General features: G+C 44.3%; 1 protein-coding gene across 2 annotated transcripts in view; it reads right to left on the bottom strand.

Moving 5' to 3' along the window:
- LOC120753840 (deubiquitinase DESI2-like) overlaps positions 1 to 17,922 on the bottom strand; it is an 87,973-nt gene extending 70,051 nt beyond the window's left edge. For both annotated transcript variants that reach the window (XM_040066571.2, XM_040066573.2), the window contains exon 1: positions 16,648 to 17,922. In XM_040066571.2, the coding sequence (XP_039922505.1) occupies positions 16,648 to 16,686 (39 nt within the window). In that variant the 5' untranslated portion in view covers positions 16,687 to 17,922. The remainder of the gene's footprint in view (positions 1 to 16,647) is intronic.
- Positions 17,923 to 19,696: the final 1,774 nt, after the last annotated feature.

Here is a 19,696-nt window from a genome sequence, read left to right as displayed (position 1 = left end):
TTACTAATCAAGCCTAGAAACAAGCCCAGTATTGCACCAAAGGTGCAGCACGGCAGATTGGTCCTTGGCAAAACTCCTTATAGGAACAATTTTCTCCTAATCATCCTCTTCCAGAACATGGTGACTTACACAGGCGTGCTGCTGAATCCCTAGGAATGCCTTTGCTTTTTGTGGTAATAATTAACTTGCTCAGAAGACAGCGTTCTTCAGCAAGTAAACTACAGAAGGTGCAAATTTTTTAGCTCTCCGCTTACTTTATCCTCCAAAGTGCATTTGTATGTGGTGAACAACGAGAGCAAACGCACAGCTTGGTTTGCTACTTTGCAGCAGCAATGGCCAGGAAACCAAGTCTGAAAACAGGGCTGGATAGAGAAAAACTAGCCAGCAACACATCTTTTTTCCTCTCTCTTTGTAAAAAAAGACCACCTACTATGACATGAGCTTCATTTCTGTTTTCTGTAATTGTGTAGCCATGGTTTCTACCTCACTTGAACATTAATACCATGGGGTTTGTGCACTCGTGTTTGCAAATTCCTTCTTTGCTTTCCCTTCCAACTCAGTCCTAGCAAGGTGCATACTCCTCATCTGTTTGATCAGATGGCACTACAGAACGGATGTGAGCAACACCAGCCTGGTGCTGAACTGCTGTGCTGGTGCCAGTCCTAAAGAAAAACACTCATGACAGAGAGAATGCCAGCTAGATTCAGAAGAGAGATGGGATGGAGAATAACATGATTCACAAGTGAGCCTTTGGAAGATGGTTGAAGTAAATAGGAATCAGTCTTGAGTTTTAAAGCTTTAAGAATAGCCAAGATTTTGGAAGCATTCAGATGCTCTGTTTCTTCAGCATGTGGAACTGCTTGGCATTGTGGCACTCAAAGCTTAGTTCAAGTGCAGTCACAATAAAGATTTAGACATCATGAATGCACAAATTAGGGGTAGGAGAACCTGAGTGTCCAGCAGAGAGCACTGCAAACAGCACTCTTACTGATCATTCCTCATGCAAATTGTCTCAGGACCCTGCCCTCTCAAGAGAAGATGAAAACATTTTCACTTTTAGCTTCCAGACAGACCTAAAATAATAGAATAGCCTCTCCAGTAACGTTTACTTCTTCAATCCTTCCTCCAGCATGTCAGAAGAGAAGTCTTGAGGGCCAAGAGATAGCAAAGCTGTAAAAGGAGAACTCAAACCTGACACCCACTGTTGAAGAAAAAATAAATTCAGTCTTTCCATTAGAGTTTTCTTGTTTCCACCAAAATAAAACTGGTGAGATTCCCATGCTGGAACCTCCCACTTTTATTTTTGTAGAAGTAGGAAGACTGAGGAAATCAGAAGAGGACTTAGCTTTTCACCAGTAGGTAGGACACCTAGAAGCTACCAGCAAGGGCTGTTAATAGAGAAGGTTACATTTGCTCAGGAAGACTGAATGGAAGAAAGAGCCATAGAGGCCTAGTAAAGAAGCAGAGGTCAAGCTTAGAGAAGCCCCAAAGCTAAATTTGTGTGAATGTGTTAGAAGGAAGTGTCATATATGCCTGTGCTGCTCCATCTCCCAACTGTGGCCACAAGCAGGCATTGAGGGAAGAATAATGAAACTGGGTTAGATGGATCCTTGGTCTGAAACAGTCTGGCCATCCTTATGTTTGTGTGTTCTTTCTGTGAGTAAGAATAAAAACATGGAAAGGAAACCCTGGAAATATAAGGAGGGGAGGTGTTTCAAAGATGAGCTTTCATCCGTCTGAAAGACTGGGCAAGCCTTATGAACCATGGAAGAGAATCTGCCTCACGTTTGATAGTCAGAATACAATCTAAGCAAAGGTTTTGAGCTTACACTGTAATTGCCCAATTAGCTCTTGTGTGCAAAAGGGATTCTCTTCTATTTATTCATATCCAACAGGGCAGGAATCCAAAGCTTTCTGCCCACTGTGGATTTGCTCTTCCAATTCATTAGGATTAATTTCTTCTCCACCCACACAATTCTCTGAATCTCGTCCTCCCCTCCTGCCCCACTGCCACCTGTCAAAGTTGTAAAGATGACTGGTACTCCTTAAAAGCAGCACAGAACATCTTTATCCATCTATTTACTGGCAGATGCTTTCTCCCCCCTGCTCCTTTGCTACACTAGTTCTTTCCAAAAGCCTGCAGTCTGTCAAGCTGTCCCCAGAGCACATATGTGCATGCAGTGTTTAACCACATCACCTCCTGTAACCCCAGTGTTCTTATCCCCCCAAAATCCCAGGTAGCATTTTATTTTGTCAAGTACCAAGTTAAACAAGAATATTTTCATCAAATGTGGCCATCAAATTAAATGATAACCTATGTAAAACAGGTCAGCATAAAGACTTCAGGCTTGTCTAGAGCAATTGTTTTTCTTTCTAAAGCAGAGGATAAATTTTGGTGGATTAACATGAATGTAATCCTGTTGTCAAGTCATTGGGCAGAACTGGGACTGACTGTTTCTCCTTTACCTCCTCCAATCTCAGTCCAAAGCTTATACAGAGTAATGGAGGGGAAAGGGGGCATTAATTGTTCATACTCTGGCTCATTTACCCCTGTTTACTAAGTGACACCTTTTCAGAAAGCCTCTTGAACTGTATTACCAGAGATGCTCTGCAAATTAATCGGTTTGGAAAGAACAATCTCTGATCCTGTTGGTCACAGTATGACATGAAATCCTAGAAGTTTTCTTTCAAACAGGAAATCATGATAACAACAGAGGGCCTGCACTTTCATTTTGAAAAGACTGAGTGCTGGAAGAGTGCTTCTGACCCACAGTTCCCTTCAGTGCTGGAAGCTATCTGAACTCTGTCAAAGGAGAGCACAGGTAAACTGGGAAGCCACAGTAAAACACTTTGCTTTGAAATGTCTATCACAGTCCTTAAAAAGAAATCAGACCATTTTCAGCAGCCACAGCTGGAGAAGAGTCAGAGCAGTCTCACAATCCTAACTCCACATCAAAACCCAAGGGACTGCACAACAAGTTACCTAACCACAGTCATAGAATATCTCAAACTGGAGGGGACCCATAAGGATCATTAAATCCAACTCCTTGCTTCTCCCAGGACTATCTCAAACTAAACTATAACAACTAAAAATGTTGTCCAGATGCTCCTTGAGCCATGTGAGGCTGGTGCTGTGACCAACTCCCTGAGGAGCCTGTTCCAGTGGCCAATCACCCTCCCAGTGAAAACCATCTTCCTAATGTCCCCTGACACAGCTTCATTCCATTCCTCGTGTCCTGTCATCAGACAAGTAAGCCCCTCTGCAAGCCAGTGCCTCAGCTGCAGGTTGGGAATAACAGCCTTTTCCTTCTCGGGGGAAATAATGGCAAGTGCACTAGAGAAGACTGAGAAAGGATCACGCCCTGGAGTGGAAAAGGCTAAGAAGATCCCTTGGGTGTCCTGTTCCAGCCCCTGCAACAGCAACACAGCATGGAGATCCATTTGCTTTAAATTGTCAAGTACTATCAGCAAGGTCCAGAGCACAGAACTGCTCAGGGGGAGCTAATGTCTCCTGTCACAAAGCACAGCACACAGCCCCCTCATGCTACATTGTTTTCTTACCCGCTTCTTCTGCGTCTTCCACCCCCCGAACAACATCCACCACACTGCAACTTGCGTGTTTGCAATTCGCACACCACCATCTTGAGTTGTCTGGGCTTTCCTGACAAAACTAAATGAATAGCAAATTGAGTTCTATCTTTCCCTCCCCCTGACTTCACTCTCCCCTTGCTTTTGTACATGCTGAAGTGAAAAGCTTCCTCTGACTCAGATTTCAGCTGTCACAGATTTCAGCAGTTTTCTCCTAGGAAGTCTGGATGCTAATGACAGAAATAGCAGCTGTCTCTAAATACTTCATCTGCTGTCGGTGGTCAAAGGGCAGGAAAGGCCAAGGCCAGGAGCAGGTGTGGTGGGTGACTGCTTCAGAAAATCCCCACCCTCACCAGGCAGGCTCTGGTAAGAAGGGATTGGGACCACTACCCCCTGACTGACAAGAAGGCCAGTGAGAGTTGCCAGGGCAAGCAGGAAGGATGGAGCAACAGGGCATGTGCTCACCTAGACACAGGTCAGGCAGCCAGCAGGATGCAGGGCTGCAGCCCCTCAGCCCACAAACCCTGCTGCAGCTTCCCATTCCGATGGGAATCATGTCCACCTGGGCAGCTACATCCCAGGTGCCAAAAAGCAGTCAGAGTTTTAAACAACCAAGCATCCCATAAATCTTACAAGTGAGATGACTCAAGGCAAATGGATTGAAATGGCTTGCTAGAAATGCAATTGAGATGGGAACTAGGACTAAAGATTGGGTATTTCCCTTTCTCAACATCCAGAGCTTTACTCAAAATGAAGGTTTCATTGTTCTCAGCCAGAGACCAAGGACATGCTTTGTTGGCAGCACGACACAATCTGTTTAGAGCTTTTTGATCCCCACGTGTTCAAAGCACTTGTACTTCCCACAAAACGTTGAACACAATGTTATGTTTGAACTGAAAGGAGGAAAAAAAAAATCTCCATCTATTACTACATGTAAGTAAGAGTTACATAGTATCTTAGAAGAGAATGAAGGGTGAGTTTGACCCTTGCTGTACTAATTATTGATAATCTACAATCAATTTACTCAGACAAAAAAGCATCCCATCAGATCCACTATCATTTCTTTCACTCTGCATGAAGATATCCTGGGATAAAAGGAAGGATGGAGGGGAACACAGAGGTACCTGAGGACCTAATCATATCGTAGGGATCCTAAAGAGCACAATTTAAGTCATGTGCATCATCCTATCTTAATGGGTTCACTTACCTGCAACACCCAAGGCTTTCCACAGCAGGATTTTAAATGGTAGCAGGAAAGTGTCATATTGCCTCAACGAGAAATAAAGTGCTGGTGCCATTCCATTTCCACTAGAATTGTCCCAGCTAGAAAGAGCTGGGTGTCAGGATCTCATGTCTGAATATTCCCAGCAGTAAGAATTGCCTTGAGACAAGTTCAGTGATTTTCTTCTTTCATGCCTACTCTTTGGTCTATCTCTTGTCCATCTCTCTTTTAGAATAGCACAGACGATGAATCAGAGCACAGCTAAGACCTAGAGCTCCATACAACCTCAAGTGTCTCTCTGATTCTAAGCAATGGCAAGCAGCAGCATACCACAGAGAGGCACAACAGCCAGCCAGCAGTCACAGAAAATCAGTTGTGCCACCCAGGATTTAATAGCCCAGTAGGTATCTTTTGGGGAGCTAAATATTGAGGTAAGTTCCTAGTAGGTAGGGGTTCATACTGGGCACTACACCTGTAACTGCAGTAGCATTACAGTTCTCATCACACGCAACGGTACAGCACCAGTTCTGTTGCCAGACCCATGAAAGGAGCTTCACTTTCTCTCGTATTTCCCAGTTTGCACATTTATTGCCCCTGCAAGTACCAGGTCATCGGGTGTGGGCTCAGATGAGTTAACTATCACTTCTGGGTGCTTAAATTCTTGGACAGAACATCAGCTTTACAATAATGAGTGGCAGAACACTAAAACTTTCTGACTCGACTGATAAAACAGTTCTCCATGCCTCATGGGCAATTCAGATGCTTGACACGAGGGATATTGTGATGATTAATAATTAACTGCTGGAGTGACTGAGAGCTCAAGGACAGATGCTTCCCATCTGCAATCTCCTAGAGCTGAGGCTGCACTTTTCAGGAGGGAGGGAGGGAGGGGAACTGGTAGGGTGAGAAGGTGACAAGGTTGGTGTGCCCCTGGAAGTCAGCGGCCTTTTCAAGATACTTTGTATCTCCCGACACAGGAGAAGGTATTATCCTGCACTTCTCCAGATGGCTTTCACTATCCCAGGCACTGGGGGACCAGGGCAGCAATGATCCCTGCCAGTTCCTGGTGTTAGCTCACCTAAATGAGATACATCATTAGAAGCTGCATTCATGTATTTAATAGGCTTGAACATCAGCTTTAATGAGACACCTCTGAAATCTCAGGAGAGGTAACAGACAGTTTGAAATATGCTTCAAAGTCCTCTGGGTATGAGAAGTAAAATCCAAGTTCAGAAGTACCAAGTACAGGATTTTTAAGTACCTGATGTGTTAGAGACTATTACATTGTTCTTTACACTAGCTTTAAAATTTCATCTGCATAAATTTCTTTGATCCATGAATGGTTTTAACTGCATTAAAATTAGTCAGAACAGCAGCTGCAATAGGCACCAAACTGCATATCTCAGAGTAATTACGCATTACAAAGGGAATCCTTGAAGCATTTCAATAACATGCCCTGTTACAAACAGCACTTGAAAAGCCACAGATGGACGTGTGAGCCTCCTAGCATAACTTTACTGCAGAGATGGATTTGGATGGTAGGATGTCACTTGTACTCCAGCTTGCTTCCTGCTTCCTTGCCTTTCCCTCAAGAGTAGAGGGTGATTCAAAGAGCATTGAAAAAGTTTTAGTTGGTCCTGTGCAGTTATAAACTGAAAAAGAAATGTATAAGGAGTCTCCTTCTCCCCATGCCCATTCTTTTTTACCTCCTAATTCAGCTCTCTGGTGACATATTCCTATTAGCTCTGCCTGAATAAAAGGGACAGAAGAGTACATGCTCAGCAGTCAGGGGCATGTGTAACCAATCTAATTAGCACAGTGCTGGGATGAATTCCTGTCTGTCCTCCCTTGTCCCCCAGGGGTGTCCTGCCTGTTTGCCAAGGCCTCTGGCTGCCATGATGCAGAGCATCTCCTGCCAGCAGCACTCTGCCCAAGGGAGGAGACAGAATTTGACCCAGGCAATAAAAACAACTGAAATTTTTGTGGATCTGTGTGGTTTGCATTTTTTTCATCCTTCTAGAGGCTTTTGCTCAACAGAAGTTTATATCACAAGACACGTAAGGGAAGAAAAAGGATTTATAGTATTTCCTTTCTTCTGGTCCCAAGAACACCTGAGCTTGAACTGGACCCATTTAATTTGCCCCTGTTTCTTCTCGGCTTACACTGGAATTAATCTGTTCTATTTCAATTCAGTACAATCTATTCCTCAATGCCCAGTCTCCCAGTATTCTTGCAGTAGGCAGCACACAAGGCACAGTGCTCCAGCAGTAGAAAATAGGTCTATTCTACATCCCAAAGAACTGCCAAAGAGAAGATAGCCAGCTGTCTTGGATAACGAGCAACCATAAAAATTAGAGTGAATAAAAGTACAGCAAATGGCACTGCAATCAAGAACAATGAATGTTAGAGCTGGAGACAGATGGTGGGTGGATTTCAGCTTGGGACATGCATTTTTAGCTCTGGCCTCCACAGATGTGGAAATCTTCAGCACTGCCTTCCCCTCTTTCCACAATGTCTCCAGCACAGGGTTGCTCTAAAGATATAATAGCCCTTGAATTCTTGGTGCTGGGATAGATTCAGAAAAAAACTTCCTCAAGTAACTGAATCTGCAGGCTAGGTAGATAGGTAAGGAAGAAAGGGCAGAAAATATCCTCTCAGCACAACATCTGTCTAAAAATGCTCTGATTGAAAACAAACCAGTAGGAAAAGGGAAGAGCAAGGTTGACCTCTTAATTCCCAAGAGGAACAAGTGCTTTCTGCTTGTACCTAATAACCAGGAGCCCACACGCTTGTCCAGGAGGGTACAAACCAACTTTCTAAAAACCTCAGCCTGCCAGAAGGAATTTGACTCTCCACATACCTCCAAGAGAAGCAGCTCAGTTGCCCTATCATAGTGTATAGGAGTCCAGCTTTCTTATTCCTTTGTGGTGAAGCAGTTTTAGAATTCATAAAGTAGAAAATAGATTCCTTTCATATAAAATACATGCTCAGTGGGCCACAGAACAAGTGTGAGTAGCACTATAGCTTGGCTCCAGCCTAGACAACCTTCTGGAACAGGTAGGATTCACTGGAAATATTCACTCTTCTGCAAAGTGAGCATTTCAAACAATACAGACATTTCCTGCTGTCTGCTTCTCTGGCAAACCTGTGTGCAGAGGCAGTTGTATTTGAGTCCCCCAGGGATTTTAACCTGGTCTCTGTCACGTCAGATGCATCAGCACACTAAATGGTAGAAGCCAAATGCAGAACTGGTACTGTTACTGCCCCAGCACACAAGCAGCACTCATGACAGAATCTCTGGGTGTCAGGCCGTCTCAAATGCCCTAAAACAGTCAAGACATCTCTTCAAAGTTGATAGCTACAAAGGAGGATCAGTGAGGGAAAATACCTCAGCCTTTCCTTAGAGAAATCCAGAGGTTAGCCAAATATCCTAAAATGTCCTTTTATATCAATGCTTCGCTAGTAGAGCCTTTTATTTTCTAGATAAGTGATTTGCTAAGAAAGCACCCAAGCCCTGCCTGAAAATACCCACACCTAGGCTTCTTATTATGCAACTAGAGCAGATAGCTGAGGCTCTTGCCCCAGCTGCTGCCCAAGAGTAGAGGTTAATGACTGAAGTAATGACTTATCAGATTAATCCCATGGTTAACCTCTTGCTCCTCTCTTTTTGTCAGTTCTCACATTCCCCAGACTAGTCCAGAGCTGGGGGAGATGACAAATACAGGGCAATTATAAAATCATCAGCTCCAAGTAATCCCAAACAGAGCAAGAAACACAGATGAATGAAGAACAGAAACCTAGAAGAACATTGTTTACCTAGGGAAAGCTAACCTATGCCAAAGCCTGTAACGCAGTCTGGAAGGCTGCACTGGGCTCCTCATGCACTCTGAGCCCCAAGGCAGCAATCAGCATCTAGGAAGCTTATTTTCTTGCACAAGGATCCAGTATAAGTCACTCACTAGCAGATACTGAAGAGAACAGCAAAGGGGTTGCTAGTTCCTTGTGGGTTTAAGTATGACCATATGGAAAGCAAAGTAACAGATCCATGGTTGAAGGTTCAGCAAACCATGTAATCAACAGAGCTTACACTGTGCCAGGTCCTCCCTTTCCCAGAGATCTGGATCTATCAGGAGTCACGTGGCATTCAACTCATGTGTTGACACACACAATGAAGGCACTAAACAGGCTGAAATGCTTTCAGCATTTCTAGCATCAGACACTTGATTCCATAGATCAGCATTTCTACCTATCAGAGATAATTTATTTCTCCCAGATTTTCTTCTTCCCTCATCATTGCTTTTCCAGACACCTTAAGATTAATTGTTTAAAAGTTAAGTTACCAATTAAAACAATTTTCCAACCTTAGGATGCAATCTCATATTTTCCTCTAAGATGAGAAGTCTCACAGATTCACATGCTGATAGATAAAGCTCCGAAGTGAGGAGATACCTGCTTTCTCTGCTCTGGATCTTTCACACTCATAAACATCCAGTGTTTACCTAGAATGGTAGCAAATTTTTTTTTTTTCCTGTCCTAAGAGTTTGAGTCCACTTGTTAGAGAAAGAATCATTAGACTTGTGAATTTTGGTTTTTTTCTTCCCCAGCAAAAATATAGATTTTTTTTTTATAATTGATTGGTCTCTGCATCCCTCCCCAGCTTCAGCTACATCATCTTAGCAAAATGACAGGAACAAGAGGGACTGAAACAAACAGAGATTTAGAAATAAGGGCAACCCAGGTCACTAACATAGCTTTCAGCCCTAAGACACCCATTTAAATTCAGTTCATTGCACTAATGCACAACCACATACCTGCCGATCACCACGCTTAGAAATGGATCTGACAGCTGCTCCAACTTAGTAGCTCACTAATGCTCAGCTCTCCCCTACAGAAGCTCCCACTGCATGTATAACTCAGTCCCTGTGGGCTGCCTGAGTAGGAAGCTGGATGTCCAGCTGAGCCATGACACCAGTGCAGCTCAACCTATACACTAGGGATGAGGCACAAAAGCCAGAAGGGTCTACTTTGCTACTGCCAGCATAAATTTATTTGTTAGGAGAATGACAGTCTCCAGTACTGTCAACACATCAGCTTTCATCAATAGTAAGAAGGGTTTGTTTGGTTTGGGGGATTATTTGTTTGTTTGAAGGAATAGCCAAGTAAAATTAGGAACCTTGACAGCCTAGTGAGCCAGAAGCTAAATCTTGCTGACAGAAGTGTCATGTTCTAAAAGGAGTCTGCCTTTCTGTAAGGGGAAAGCCCAAAAAGCACCAGAGAAAAATCATTGGAAACCAACTTCCATATGGTTTCAAGAGGAAACAATCATTTCTGTCAGAGCTGCTCAGAGCCAGGCCAGGGGATTGTGACTTTGCCTATTGACTGGGTTAAAGAACAGCTTCCAGTAACAAACAGCAAAAGTAACTCCGGATCTTCTGTATCTCTGGGTTAGAGCTCACCTTACTTTGAGCTCCTAGGCTTACACCTGAAATCCTGCACAGGAGTCTCCTGACTCCACAGGAGTTCAGGCTGTCTTGAAATGAGTGCTTTAGAGACACCAAGTCAGACTGTCACCTGCAGGAACCAACTCAAGAGCACTGATGTGGGAGCTGCAGGCTAATGACAGGATCTGTGAGGCTTTGCTCCAGAAGCAGAGTTCACACATTTTTTAACACTGTGTGTTATAAATATTTTTTAGCTTTCCTAAGTTCTCCTTAGGTTTCTTACACTTGCTGATGTAAAGGAGAGCATGTTGTGGAGCAGTTTTCCCAAGGCAAGCAGGACTAGCAGAGGTGACAACCCCAGTGTTGCCCCGGATGAGTCAGCTCAAGTCAGTCCACTGGGCAGCAGAGCACTGCTTCGGTGAGCTTGCTGATGGGGTAAGTGCCGTGGCTGGAGAGAGCAATGCCCTGTGTACAGCCAAGGGACAGCTCTTCAGACACCTCATCCATGAGCATACAGTAGCCAGTGACAGGGCTGCAGTGCTGGAGATCTGCAGCAACATGGACAGGTAGCAGGCTTGTCACCCTGACAACATCCAAACAGACTGCTCCCCCAATGGATCTCCAGGCTGTTGCTAAGACAACAAAAATTCACTTATGCATAAATGGGCATACTTCATCGCTGGACTTATTAACTTGGGCCATGCCACTTACTCTTTATCTTCTTAATTGATTTAAATCAGATGACATGTTTGGATTCCTTCTTTTTGAAGGAAAGGGCTCAGCTGCAGCTCAGTGTAATAGTTTTTTTTTAATCTTTTCTTCCTCCAATTGATTTCCTCTCTCCAAAGACACAAGAGAGGAGAGATGTCTAGTTGCATTTCGTCATCTCACAGGCTTGAAGCAGGCACTGACTACAACACAGTGCTCAGCATCACCAAACTGCTTTTCTTGTCCCTCTGCTCCTGCATTAAGCAGGGCAAGGGAGCAATCTCCCTCTACTACCCTGCTTGAGGTCAGCTTGTTGTCACTCAAATGAAATTTATGCAGCCTAGGAGGAAAAAAGAAGCAGAAAAAAAGCCTAGTTTTCCTCACTTGCACACACTGCCAGGCTGCTCAACCTGATTTATTTGAAACCTCTAATGTACAGCCATCAAATTTGCCATAACACCTTTCTAATTTTTTTTTTTTTTTTTTTTTTTTTTTTTTAAGTCAAGAGCATCTGCACTGGCAATTGTTGTATTCAAGAAAAATGAAGCAGTCTGGACACACCTCTCATATCTTGGGCTCAGGACTCTGCTGTTACCCAGTGAGAGCAGCTTTTTCTGCTCTCCTCTCTCATTCTCAGCAGTGGTCTATTTAGGCTCACTGAACTTTAACCAAGACTCTTCCCAGAGAGTTTTTGGGCCTAAACCAGAAAGTATCATAATATGACACAAGAGGGATTGTGAACCTTCAACCTATTATGCAGCATATGCATAGTTGAATAATCTAAACACGGTCCTACCAAACAAACCAAACCAAACCAAAAAAACAGCAAAGAAGGCCAACTCAAAGCTCGAGGAGGAAGCATAAAACAAACAACTGAGAGCTGCCTGATCCCTCACATTACCACCTTTGAGCAGCACTATGTCTGACTACTCCTAGAAAAAAAGAGCATTTAGCACTCCTGTGGGATACCCTATAGCACTGTGGGCCCCTGTTAGCTCACCATTCTGCTTTGTTATCCAGTAATCTGTGCCTGATATGGTTTGAAGACAGAAGAATGAATAAGAATCTGGATAAATGAGGAGTCAGTGATAAATTAAAATGCTAAACACAAAATTTTCCCCTTTTTCTTCAGGAATTTTAGGATTTATCTTTGAGCTTACCGCCACAACAAGCCTGTGAAGAAGATTAAAACAGCCCAGATTTTCCATAGCCAGTTCTTATTCTTGGAAGAGGGAATTCTTATGAGTTTTGTGACTGATTACAGAAAAAATAAGAATATGGTACAACTACCATGCCCTTCCAAGAACATGGCAAACTTTTGAATGAACAGTGTGTTTTGGAGAACTGAAATGATTTACATTTGACTAATAATTTTGGCCAGAGATAGCTCAAAAATATTTGAAGGAAAATGAAAGCATTTTATATATATATATATATATGTATTAGTAGTTGCCAAGGAGTTGCCAGAATTTAATTAAAATCTCCCAAGGGCAATATTCTGCTTTTTTCTCTCTGTTTGTTCAATATGTTCAATGTGGTAACATATGAAGGAGGAAAAAAAAATAAAAAAGTCCTAGTGACTGTCCATTACTTAATCTTTCAAGACCACAAGTTCTGCTATTGACTTAGAGCAACCATTCAGCTAATCACAGCAAGAAATTTCACAGCTATCAACTTACTTGACAAAAAATTCCCCTTTCTCTCCATGTGGCTTCCTGGAATACCAAATAGACTCAGGTGATGCTGTGCTTCTCCACACACAGCAGCTCACAAACAACTAACAAGCAGCACAGAGATGGGGCCACCACCTGCACCAGGATTTTTCACTCTTCTGACTCAGAGGACTAAGAGCATCTGAGACTTTCACCTACAGTATGCACAAACACATTCACATTTTTTTCTGAGTAACTAGACTTATTCTTTCCTCCAGAGAGATAATGAAATGCTCCATGATCTAGTCAATGCTTTAAAACAATCACTTCACGGAATGAAGTGCTTGCAATCCTGTTGCTGTTTCTATAATTGACTCAAAGGCTCCTTATGTACTGAAGACAGAGGCACAAAGCATCTCTCGTCCTTCAGTCCATCTACAGTGACCTGAACATGATTTTCCTCATCAGAGGGAATGACGAGTAATGTCAGTGGAATCAGTGTGGGACAAGGCTGAGTAGGAGAGCCCCCCTCTCATTCAAACAGACCCCACATCACTGCTCCCTGACTCCCTGCTGACCAGGGCTCTCATTCTCCTCTGCAGGGACTCATTTTCCCCAGCAGAAGGAGTAAGCAAAATTGCCAGTAGATCAAACCAACAGTTTTGTATGTTATCAGCTGCAAAGACAGGGGAAATTCAGGACAACCTGAGCTGTAATAAAAGAGGGACAACAGTGATATGAATATTTTTGCCTCTAATATGATAGCATGAATGTGCTATGTAATAAGCTGAAAATATGAGAGCCTCCAAACTTGAATCTCTGCCAAGCAAACTATTTTTAATGGAATATGTTTAGCTTGTTAAAGATTTAAACCCAGGAAATAATTGCAGTTACTCTTCTCCCTGATTGAAGTAGGCAACATTTATTAATGTACAGTGACTAAATAAATTATTCCAAAGTAAGCCACAAAGACTTAAAAGTGATGAGGGAACAGGATAATATCCTGACTAAAAAAAGTCAACCCTGTGCCTGTGATCTAAGTAAGATCTGTTCCATGATAAACAGCTTATTGCGGTAGACTGGAGGGAAGAGAGATGCAAGTTATGAAAGGGAATTTGATTTGTCCCTCTGAAGGCGAAGTGGTAACTGACTAATCTGTCACAGATTTTACAGACCTAGTTATTTCCTGCAGGTCTGCAACCAGCAGCTGGCTTAGATTAAGTCCATGCAAGAGCTGAATTCAGACTGGCGAAGAGATTCACCAGCGATCAAACCCATGATCCATGTTGTTACTCTGTGTTCACACTTACACATTAAATCAGAGTTCAGTATCCTGAATACCTACTCTGTCCTAACTGAGCAGCAAAGTCCACCTGCCCTGTCTGTTTTGCAAGTGTCCAGGTGTTCACAAGCTCTTTGGCAAGAGATAGGATATAACCACCCTGTGTGCTGGGGGTGAAGAAAGGTTGCTTTTGATGATAATATTCAGAACACTTGGAATACCCAGTGATTTTTGCTCCATTATTTTATGCTGAAGAAAACAAGCCTACAAATAGATCTACCTGCTTAAGCAATTTGTGCAAAACACCTCATTAAATAGAAGCACTTTTTTTCCTAAAGAAGCCTGCTACATATCCAGTGGGTAAAAGGATAAATGGCTATAATCTTTGAATACACAAGACTATACAGAGTGGGTGTTTCAGAGCTGCACAAAGCCCATAATTGAACTTCTGCCCTAGGGATAAGTTTTCCTGCAGTGTAAGTGCTTCCAGTTGCCATACGGGGGTCATGTTCTTTGTCAGGAAAGCAGAGCTTTACATCCAGTTAATTGTTGTTCCCAGCTGTCTTTTTTTGTAGTTGTTGTTGGGTTTTTTCCACTGAGGCTAGTTTTCCAACAGTCATTCAAGCAAATGTGCTCATTTCCCAGTTCCCCCGCAATTCCCCACCACAGTGTAACAAAGTGCAGATTTTGCATGGCTACATTCCAGGCTTCATGGTGTTAAAATCATAGCAGCAATGAAAAAGCATGTACCCTCAACAGTCATAATGTAGGACGTGAGCTACAGGTGACTCAGTGGTAGTCAAACAGATGCTGTATGAAAATAGGATGGTTTCTGTGTACAGACTGATTAACCCATGGAGTTAGTACTTACACAGGAAAGATTTCTATGGTTTGCTAAGCAGCAAAAACTACTCCATCTGAAGTAAACTGGTGACCTCAACTCTGTTCACTGAGTCTGGGCATCCATCTGAGAACACAGTGACCATGATCGGCAAGCTCCTTCTGCCTTAATTATGTAAAGCTTCATCTTTCATGTCAACCAATCAAACATAAAAAGGTAAAGACCACATACATCCAGTATTTGGATCTCTTCAGCTCAGTGGTGAAACATTCACTGATTTGGGATGGATCAACACTGGCTGAGAGAGGAAAGCTTAGGACATAGCCTGCTGCAGAACAAACCAAAAATTTGCAAAGAAGCCAGTGGATATTATAAAAGTACAACACAACTCCTTTACTTTCCTCAAAGGATTAATGATAAACTCTTGTGTGTGCATTTGCCATGCAAGTCCCTTGTTATCAGGCACTAGCTACCACCTATTTTGGTTACCAAACCTGTTGTTGAAGAATATCTTGGGGGAGTTCACAGTTCAGGCTGCTAAGCAACTGACCAACAAACACTCAAGACCAAAGTCTTGGGAAGGATTTTACACCAACTTGCTCAATTTTACCAATAATAGCTGTGGAAGAAGCAGCTTCAGTCCAGTGTACTTGTGCTTTTTGGACTGCTCACCAATGCAGATACAGGCCTACCTAAATAACCATTACCACTCACTCTTTCCCCAGAAAACAACCCACCTGTTTTAGTTCACAAAAGATCCCTTGATCCTTATGATAAAAAGACATTTGACTTTAACAGCAACCCACTCCTAATCTCTTTGGTGTCTGTTTTTTGGATTTCCCCAGCAGGGAAACCCACACTATTCTGTGGGTTTCCTGGTAAAAGTTGTCACTGTCTGACGATAAAAAGTAAATGTATGCTGTAATCTTAAAATCCTGGAGCTGGATATTTAGAGCTCAGTCAGCACCTGGGCCTTGTAAGGTTGCATTTTCCCCTGAAAGGTTCATTACATTTGTTGAAAATCTGAAAACTAATTTTTTTTAATCATTAGTTGGCAATCAAAAAACAAAGGTGAAAGACATAATCATCAAAACGCTCCTCATGTGAACGTGCCTCTCCTAAGATTCTGTCAGACCAGCTAGCAAATAGGCTGTGCCAAGCTGCCTTCTCTTTGGGGGTTTGTGCCAAGATTTGGACCTTCTGATTTGCTAGCACAGAAAACACCCATTCACATTCCCCCTTACAAGAAGAGGTCAAAGAAAACCACTTGCTACCCTGTGAACTCTCAGGAAATCTTTGCTGAGCAGCATGTGCCCATGCCCCTTTCTGTGCTGAAACTTCATCAAACAATTTCTTACTCTTGTTGTTGTAATTAACCTTCAGAGAGAATTATTAACTACAATCTTACCCATATGAGGAATTGATCCAGATTATTAGAAATTATGTCCTTACTGCAACTCTACAGCTGTTTCTCCTTCTTACAAGAAATCCTGACCCCCACCCCATAGCCTGATAATGCTTATTCACTCAAAATTAAAGGACAATTATCTCTAACACAGACAGAGGTGATCATATTTTCTTCCTTAAGTAGGGCACTGGAAATTAAAAATTCCTCACTCATTGCTGCTCCTGAAAAATCCTGCAGAAAATCTGGCACAATACCTATAATCTGGCCCAATATGCTAAACACTAAAAAAAAAAAAACCAAAACCACCACAGGGTCAGCATCATCTCTGACATGAGAGGATGATAGGCTTGGATGAGGAGTTTGGGCCAGGGAAGAGAGGGAGGGAGAGAGAATCAGCCTCTTTGGAGATCTGTGCTTGGCTGTCCTCTTTGTACAGTTCCTGCCCTCCAAGCATGAACTCCCACCCAGGCCCACTGCCCCCCAGTCAGTAGTGTTTCATACTCACCATGTCATAAACATTCAGAATCACTGGTTCATTTGCCATTGTTGATTGCAGTAGAGGCTGGATTAAAACCTTTCAGTCCCTGCCAGATGTATATCGATGCCCCCAGGGTATGCTTTTACCCTGAGCCAGATAGAAGAAAATGCCTCATCCTACAGTCGCTGAAGGAAGAAGCATGGGGAGAGGAGGAAAGGAGGGAATTCTCACGGCTGGGTGTGCGTGTGTGAAGTTCGTTGCAGGGAGGCAGGAAGGCCTGGGTTGGGTTTGCTGGTTGTATAGGGTTTATTTCAGCCGTCCACGCCGTGACAGATCCAGGGTTTCTTTCTAACTCTGTAGTGCACCTCGAGGTCTGTAGACTCATACACCACTGTAAACAGGCACCGTCCAAGCTCTTAAATCCCGATCCACGGAAGACAGATTCTGAACCCAAATACAAGCCCTCTTCTGGCACCGTGAGCAAGGTGGGTGGCAGTGCTTGCGGGGAGATTTCTCGGCAGAGCCGAGTGCCGCTACCGCAGCGGGCTGCCAGCAGTACGCAGGAACCCGGGGCACCAAGGCACGGAGCGAGCCTGGAGCGGGCGCCGAGCTCCCTCCCTCTCTCCCGCCGGCGGAGCGCGGAGGCACCCCGGGATCTGTCCGCGGTGCTGGAGTTGTTCCGCCCGGAGCCGGGATCTGTCCGCGGTGCTGGGGCCGGTCGGTGGGAGCCGGGATCTGTCCGCGGGGCTGGGGCCGGTCGGTGGGAGCCGGGATCTGTCCGCGGGGCTGGGGTTGTTCCGCCCGGAGCCGGGATCTGTCCGCGGAGCTGGGGTTGTTCCGCCTGGAGCCGGGATATGTCCGTGGGGCTGGGGCCGGTCCCGCTTAGGCACTCGGTTGAGGGCTTTCCGGCCCTGGCAGGACATGGTGAAGAGGCTGTGCCGAAGGGATTCCAGCGCGGGGCTCGGCGGTGGGAGGAAGAGGAGGAGGAGGCTGGCTGCCCCCGGGGCAGAGAGAGGATGCCGCAACCCCCATCCTGCCCACGACGTGCAGGCAGACCTGGCGTCGGCGCCGAAGTTAGAAGGCAGTTCCTCGCTGGAGATGACGCGGGATTAACCGGACTGGGGCTGGAGGGAGGAAGATGCCGAACAGGAGATGCTGCCGGGCAGGGGAGGGGGCCAGTGCTGGACACCCCAGCTCTCTGTGCTCTGCTCTCCGCAGGGCCAGTCCTTATTTCGCGATCAGCTCGTCCCGAACCGGGCAGCTCCTGCTGACTGACAGCCGAGGGAACCTACCCCGTCCTCTGCTGGCTGGATGCATCGCTGCACGGTACGCGGTGGGAGGGAGGGGAAGGGACCAAGCGACTGGGCAGGGCGAGTAGTTTCACTTCTGGCAGCAGCAGGGTCTGGAGTTTCTTCCTGGAGCTACTTTACACTCGTTTTAGGACCGTGAAGCTCTGCAATGTCTTGCCAGCAAACACTCTAACCTGGATGCGAGAATCAATTATAAAATGCACTGCGGTAAATTCATGTTCTTTTTGCTCCTCCTCTCTGTTTAAAGGGAGTGCAGTCTGTGATGGTGCTGGGAAAGAGTGCAGCTGGGAGAGGGACAAGGGAGTTCCTGCTCCGAGAGATTTGCAGTGGTGTGGAAACTAGCACTCCGACCTTAAACGTTCATACACAACAGACTCCTGAAGCAGGAGAAAAAAATAAATAAATAAAAGCAGGGATGACCTCATCTGAGTTGGAGGCGTATCTGAGGCTGAGGCTCTCTGGCAGCTCACAGCCAACCAGATCTGAATGAAAATTGCAGGGAGCCTGTTACATCAGCAAAGCCCAGCATGCCTCAGCCCTGTCTTCAGCCACATGGGAACCATCCTGTCCGGAGAAGGGATCACTTCCCTTTGTCAGGAGTGCAAGGACAACACCATAGAGTTGCAGCCTTGTAAAGGACTTGTTAAACAGTGTGCAGGAGAATTTCTAGTGAAGGCAGGCAGTAGGAAAAGGAAGTCAGTCCGTGTCCTGCATAGCTAAGTGCCAGCCCAATAAAGTCAGACATAAAATTTTTCTCTAGACATTGCCAAAGGAGATCCATAACTGCTTTGCCCTAGTATGCATTTTGAAAGTGCAAAGCCACAGCTCAGGCTTGGGCATGATGCCTCTCACCATGGCAGGGACCCCAGCACAGTAATTTCATCTGGACTAGTCATTCCATGGGTGGGCTGGAATGTTTCACACACATGGTACAGGGACTTCACCAGCACTCTGACATCCCCCCCATCCCTAGCTCTCCAGCCCACCAACTCAAACTGTGCCATTAACCATCCATCTCAGCAGCTTGAGTCTGAAAGAGCAGTTTATGCACGTGAGTAAAGGTGCTTCCTCCTCATTACTATCTCAGAATCCAGATACTCCTCAGAGGATAGACTGAGCCCCCACTGTCATTTTAAAGGCTATGGAGCAATGGAAATCTTCCTTTGCAAGAAGCTAAGCTGCATCATTCATGCCCTAACTTGTGAGACAAACCGCCTACTGAAACCCAGAGGCTCCTGCTAAACTGTCACAGATACCCTGAGACTGTCACTTTTGGATATGTGTCCTGCTCTAGACATAGTGATGTTTTAAAGAGACTTGAAAGAAGAGGAAATAGTTGATATTAGACTGATGTGACTGGAAAAGAAAAGCAGCACTACAAGGTCTTCCCACACTTACCCACATGCTTTTTGCTAAATTAACTCCAATGACTGCAGTGCTCAGAGTTCATTAAAATGAATTAGAGAGTTAAACCAGACACACATTCCAGAGATAGACATCTGTAAATACTTAGGATTTGGGAAAGGTGACAGGCAGCCACAAGCTTTGATGTTTGTCCTGTAAACATTCCAAAATTAATCACTTAGGGAAAAAAAAAAAAAAAAAAAAAAAAAAAAAAAAAAAAAGAGACCAGAATTCCACTTCTAAACTTTAGAAATAGGAGAAGGGGGAAATTGAAAACGAAACGTGTCTTTAAACTAATCATATTGAGATCAAAGTGAGTCTAAATGTGCATCTGTTATTTAAAGGACTTTTGCTGTAGGAGG

Source organism: Hirundo rustica, chromosome 6, assembly GCF_015227805.2.
Source record: "Hirundo rustica isolate bHirRus1 chromosome 6, bHirRus1.pri.v3, whole genome shotgun sequence".
NCBI classification, from domain to species: Eukaryota; Metazoa; Chordata; class Aves; order Passeriformes; family Hirundinidae; genus Hirundo; species Hirundo rustica.
The sequence above is the reverse complement of the archived record's forward strand: the minus strand, read 5'-3'. Positions and strand labels throughout refer to the sequence as shown.